Source organism: Lampetra planeri, unplaced genomic scaffold, assembly GCF_965212315.1.
Source record: "Lampetra planeri unplaced genomic scaffold, kcLamPlan1.2.h2 scaffold_1093, whole genome shotgun sequence".
NCBI classification, from domain to species: Eukaryota; Metazoa; Chordata; class Hyperoartia; order Petromyzontiformes; family Petromyzontidae; genus Lampetra; species Lampetra planeri.
The window spans coordinates 20232-26815 of NW_027613803.1; the positions used below are offsets into that span (position 1 = coordinate 20232).

General features: G+C 48.7%; 1 protein-coding gene across 1 annotated transcript; it reads left to right on the forward strand.

Annotated features, from left to right (window-relative positions):
• Positions 1–470: 470 nt before the first annotated feature.
• On the forward strand, positions 471–6229 carry LOC144738622 (uncharacterized). The gene is given in 13 exon segments (XM_078621624.1): positions 471–491; positions 493–1510; positions 1513–2186; positions 2493–2594; positions 2710–2801; positions 2897–2979; positions 3407–3495; positions 3497–3563; positions 3769–3980; positions 4946–5120; positions 5918–5973; positions 5975–6023; positions 6081–6229. Coding segments are annotated over 13 exon segments (2787 nt in total).
• The last annotated feature ends 355 nt before the right edge of the window (positions 6230–6584 follow it).

Sequence of the window (6584 nt, forward strand, 5' to 3'; positions counted from 1 at the left end):
GTAGTGTTAGTTTGGGTTTCGCCGGTTCCTAACATGTCCATGTATTCACTTCAAATAATGTGTTACAAACGAACGTTGAACACATCTCTGTGTTTGCAGGATGTGGTCTTGCTTCCCTGGATATCTGGAAGCCGGAGAAGAGCTTGTGAATTTCACCTCCTCCTGTGTCTGGACAACTTGTGTTTTCTTGTTGAAATGAACAAGTATTTAAATTCACCAAATAATGTAGGGAAAACATTCTGCTCTGTGCTCTTCAACCTCTTTCTCAGCCCATCATGTTTGGGTGCACAACTTTGTCATCTTAAGTCTCTTCTCTGTTTAAATGAGTCCAAAGCTGTTCACACTCTTGTGTAAATGACCGATGTTCCGTGATTGCTCCCAGTCAGCTGTGCAATCACATCAGCTCTCTGTTGTGAATTTGAAGTGATTTGACCATCACGCCAAAACATTGCTGCTGGCCATTCAGGAGAATGAACGGCTCTCTTTTAACCCCCACCTAGTCCTCGGGTGGCAAACTCCTCCCCCTTACCTCCCTCACCATCTCCATCGCCCCCGTCCCCCTCTTTGCTGCCCCTATCTGCCCGGCCTCCCCCACTTCCACCTTTGGTGAGCCCAGCGTCCCAGGCTCACCCATCCTCCCTGTCAGACACTCCCACGCCATCCCCCTCACCTTGTCTCAGTTGGACTGAATTCTGTGAGCTCCACGCCCGTGTCGCAGCAGGTGACTTTGCACGACATTTCCGGGCTTTCCTGCAGGAGAACCCACACTACTCCCCTGATTCAGCTGCTGCCTTCTGCCGACGCTTCACCGACCGCTTTATTCGTCACTTCCAGAGTGAGTTGGAGGGGGCGCTCCCACCAAGCTGCACTTCTGTGAGGGAGGAAATGGTGAGCTGGGCCCCACAATCAGACGCTACGTCCTTGGAAGAGGAGGTGGTCTCACCCTTATCAGCATCTGGGGGAGCTATCCCTTTGTGTCTGCCGTCAAACATGGGACGGCCTGCGTCCAAACCTGCACCGACGCGGCTTGTGTTGGAGAACCGCGGAGACAGGTTTCAAGATTCGTATGCCCACAGCCAAGTCCTGCCTCCATCGTCGTCATCATCTTGTTGCTCCTCAGTGGGGGGGAATAACGGGAGGCGTGAAGAACGAGGAGCCATGGTTGCTCCTGGGAATGGGGAAGCACCGGTTGAGGAGGAGGAGGACAGCTGGCTTGGAGTGGCTTCTGTCGGGGAAGACATCGAGGTAGAGGAGCGTGACGCTGAGACTTCAGAGGTGGATGGCGCAGACCTGGACCACACTCCCCCGACTCCCACCACCTTCTCTGTCACTCCCCCTCCAGGATCCAAAGGCGACAGCACACCCAACTCCTCCAAAAACAAACTGAAGAAGCGCTTTTCTCTGCGCAGCGTCGGCCGTAGCGTTCGGGGGAGCGTCCGAGGCATCCTGCACTGGAGAAGCTCCTCCAGTGACTCGGGCCAGAGCCAGCTGCCCTCCAGCTACAGCTACACCATGGGATGCAGGACGCCACCTTGATTTCAACCTCGAAGAGGAACTCTGCCACACAGCCCACTACCCCCACATCGTCCATGCCCGTGTCCCTGTCCATGCCTCTCTCCCTCCCTCACTCATCCTCTTCCTCTCTGCCCCCTTCGTCTTCAAGCAGCGCCACCTCGCTGTCTCTGTCGGAAGCTGCTCGAGACCGGCGCCGGAGCAATGGCGAAGGCAGCGAGAAAGAGAAGTGGAGCCACCGCCTGGAGAAACTCAGACTGTCGCGATCCCCTCCTCCTGTCCTCCCCACAAACGCTACCGGGTCTCATACCACCACCTCCATGTTGCCACCTAGCAGTGCCGCTGCTGCTGCCATGGGACCTCTGAGGAAGGTGGGGCGGCTGGTGCGGGAGGGAGGGGTGAGCGTTAGCTCGTCAACTGACGAGTTAAGTGGTGGTCATGGGTTTTCTGGCTTCTCGTTTGGTCTCCTGCATCACGGGACGGACAACAACAACACTGCCTCTGGTTCATCTGCCGCAGCCCAGGCCAGTGCGATACAGCCTCTGGCGAACAGTGGGAATGTGCCCTGGAGGGGTGGGCGCTGGCATAAATGTCGCCTGGTCCTCAGAGAGCATGACAGAGAAGGCGGGGAGCGGGGATCAGAGTACTATTTGGAATTCTTCATCCCACCAAAAGTAAGTAAAACTTGTTGAGGGTTGTTCCACTTCCAGGAAATGTTTCCGACCTACTATGTTGAGGATTTCTGTAACTTTTTAAAAAGTCCTTGTTGATTTTAAGCCTGTATTAGAAACAGGAATATAGTAATAAATAAAGTATTACTGGAACATTTCTGAAGCAGATGCGATTTGTACAGATCATCAGTGAGTGTCATTGGTTTATGTTAGAGGAGATGGATTCAGCACTGAGCAGATATTAATCGTTATTTGTTTTACAAACTTTTGTGTCTGTCTGTCTATCATTTATTGATTGATTCTGCTTAGTCGTCGAAGCCCCGGCTGACGGTCCCCTGCTGCTCCATCGTGGATGTGAGGAGCACAACGGCACTGGAGGTCCCTGACAAGGAGAACACCTTTCTGCTGCAGGTAATCAGTCGCTGTGTCCTTTTAATTTTTTTTCTAATTCTAATTTTTTCTAATTTCTCTAACAGAACGATGACAGATAAATCACGTGTTGTTCTCTTATTGTGCTTCCTGTCAGCTGGACGGGTTGGCGCAGTACGTGATTGAAACTCGCGATGCCGTTCAAATGAGAGCCTGGCTGAGTGACATTCGGAACGGCATCTGTCTGAGGCGAGGACCAGCTGCAAACAGCAGCATGAATCTGCAGTGGTATTTGTTGTGTCACAGGATGCAGGTGTCCTCACTTCCTTTTGTCTATCCCACAGTGAACAGGAAGATCCTGATGGTGTGTGTGCAGGACCGTTGGACATCAGTGGGACGCCTGAGATAGTGGACCGACTTTCACAAGGTGTGTGTTATGTGTATGTGCGCGTGTGCACGTGCGTGCAACTCTGGATGCAACTTCTTTTCTCTTTTTCAAAATTAATTTTTCTCAGAAGCAACCAGAAGCCAATTGAAATATGAGGTGTATGCTTGTGTGTGTGAGTATATATTCGTCACACACAAAAGGATATGTTGCAAAATTATTATAATTATATGTATACTATAATCATCTAAATGAAAGTAAATACACTAGTAAGAGATCATCTGTGTGTGATGAATGTATATATAAAAATGTTTCACTTTTTTAATCAGTTTAAACATCAACCCTCAACCTGTCATCATAAAAGTCTCATCATGCCCCTGAGATAAGTGCATGTGTGAGGACATGTGGCGCTTCAACACCTTCAACCTGAAGTAACCCGCCATCTTCTGCTTCGGTTCCCCTCTGTCAGTGTGCTATGGGGGTATCGGAGGCTCCTTGCCTCTCACAGAGCCTCTCCCACCTGAGTTACCACCTCGAGCCCCGCTAGACGAACCAGACGGACCGGATTCTTGGAGGAGGCGGAGCTAGCCTCGGCACACCATTTGCAGAGACGCCAGAAGCCACAGGTGGAAGCCTTTCTGAGCAGACCACTGTTGAAAAAGCTGTCGTGACAGTTTGTTCCATGCTGTTTTTAATTCAGAGATCAATGACAGAACTTCCATATAGACAATTTAACTTCTGACATTTTTAAATATATCTTCTATCTGCAGCGCCAGAGAATAAATTAGCATTAGCATTGCATTAAATTATCTTATGCCCGGGCCCCTGCAGGCTCCTTCCTGTTTTCAGAGGTGACGTCTGCGGAGGCAGTGGAGCACCCGCTCAGTGAGTGTCAGTGGTTTCACGGCACCTTGTCACGTCTTAAAGCTGCGCAGCTAGTGTTGGCTGGTGGCCCGGCGAGTCACGGCGTCTTCCTGGTTCGCCAGAGCGAGACGCGACGTGGAGAGTATGTCCTCACCTTTAACTTCCAGGGAAAGGCCAAGGTGAGTCTCAACACCAGTTTGTTTGAGTTTGACTTTATTAAGACATCTATATTGGCTTTTGTATTTTATTTAATTATTCTTTTTATTGATGGCATAGGTGAACTCCAAAGCAGGAAAGAGAGTCCTACTCTCTAAGCTGCAGGCGATAAAACCAAAACCAAGAAATGAAATGTTGCATTCAAACAAAACAATCACTGACCATCATGGAATCTTTAAACCCTGTAAGTTTAATAACCTAAATGTACATAACTAAGCCGACATGTAGTATTTATTTAATTTATTTATTTATCTATCTATCTATCTATCTATCTATCTATCTATCTATCTATTTATTTATTTATGATTGTAAATCAGAAATACTTTAATTTGCTCTAATTTATCCCAGAGGGAAATTTCTTATTTACAGCACCTTCGACCAAGAATAGAAAAGAATAAAATAAGCTAAATTAACTTTTAATTATTTGTTTAAAATATTTATCTAAAATATACAAATTTCGGCGAATAAAGTGAGACACACAATGCAAAACTATTTATTTAATATTAATATATATTAGTTTTATTTATGATGCGTATTTGTTATTATATATATATTTATGTATGTATATATATATATATTTGCATGCATTAGTAAAAGATATCTTCGATGTCTGAGTGAGTATTTTCACGTATTATCTACATAGTGTAAAAAAAATCAACTAAAAATAAATCTACAAACCAATTTATTGAGATAAATGAGTAAAAAACAAATGATTGAACACCAAACGAGAAAAGAAATGCATACAGTGGTTAACAAACTTTATCAGATTTATCAGCTCGGTCAGGTGTAAAACCTTGATCCTGGCGTCACATTTCATCCGTGCAGATGCTGCAGCCAAAAAAATTGAACTCATTCCATTTCTTTTCAGCGTCATCAACATCTGCTCGCTCACTCTTTTTGTTAATTTGAGTCACTCTCTCCCCACCAGCACCTACGCCTGTCCCTGAACGAGGATGGCCAGTGCCGTGTGCAGCACCTTTGGTTCCAGTCCATCTTTGACATGCTGGAGCACTTCCGGGTGCATCCCATCCCGCTGGAATCCGGCGGTGCGTCCGACGTCACGCTCATCAGCTTTGTGGGCGCTGCTGCCATTCGACAGCCAGGTATGAGCGGGTGAATGCGGCACACCAGCGAGAAACTTCTCTGACAGATGTTTCATGGTCCAACTTCACCAGCGATACACACTCCATTGATAGATTGCTAACGATACACTCACCCTGGATAGTGACACGCACCTCCATCGTCCACTGGGCTACTGCCCCCCCACCATTGTTCTGACCTCTCTGTTGTTGTTTGTTGTGCCGTTGACTCATCCCTTGCAGGCCGGGACAGGGCAGGCAGCCGGCCTACGGTCTGTGATGTCATCACCACGCGCCATCCTGACTCTCCATCAACCCCCATCTCTGACTGTGTGTAAGTGCGACCGGACCCGGCAGAGAGAGAGTTTGTGCCTGAGTGTGAGAATGAGGTGATTGGTTCAAAGGATTTGTGTCAAGACAGACATGTTAGCTTCAGACGTTCCTACAGTAGATGTGGATTGTCTTTGCCGGTCCAAACTGCTCGAGCGCGCACACACACACACTTATTGGCTGTTGCTGACCTTACTGAATTCAGTGTGTGTGTGTGTGTGTGTGTGTGTGTGCGTGCGCGCCGCGCGTGTCGAATCGACTCCCTCCATGACTCCCATGGACTCCATGACTGCAGACGTCTTCCACCTCACATGCCGCTCACTGTTCATTTCCTTCTACTTCTCTCCCCCATCGTACATTTTTTTCCTTCCTACGACTGCGCTGTCACTCCATCCCCTCACACTGTCCTCCTCCACCCTTTACTGACATGTTTTCTCTCGTTTCCCCTCTTCTTCTCCGCCTCTCTTCTCCCATATATCTCCTCTGTCCAGACTTGACCAGCAGACCCCGTAGCCCTCCTCAGCCGCCTCCTTTGCCACCTGGTCGCCCCCCCACCCCCGACACCCCCTCAGGAGCGAGCGAGCGAGATGGAGCTGGGTGGAGCAGTGGCGGGAGTGGCAGGAGCAGCAGCAGCAAGTGGAGGAGGAAGTGGAGTAGGAAGTGGTGGTAGTGGAGGAGGAGTGGAAGACTGGGAAGAGAGGGACAGGGACACTCCTCTCCGCCAACTGGAAGCTGTGGAGGGAGAAGAACGGGAAGGAGCGAGGGCCCCTCGAGCCATCGACAACCAGTACTCGTTCTTCTGATGAAGGGACAAGCTGGAGGGGCTGTGTGTGTGTGTGTGTGTGTGTGTGTGCGTGTGTGCGTGTGTGTGTGTGTGTGTGCGTGTGTGTGCGTGCGTGTGCGCGTGCGTGCATGTGTCTGTGTGCAAGCGAGCAAGCAAAAGTGAGATTGAATGAGGCGGTGTACATCATAGCCATTCATAACCAGTATTTTTATTTTGTTAGCGCGGTGGAGGCGAGGAGGAGGAGGAGGAGGTGTAAAAGTACTAACACTAAATCGAAAGAGAGGGACGTTGAGTGAGAGCAGCTTTACAACACTAACGAGCAGCAGTACCTTGATTTTTATATTTTAGTCCAATAAGCTTTGTTTTGCAGGTAC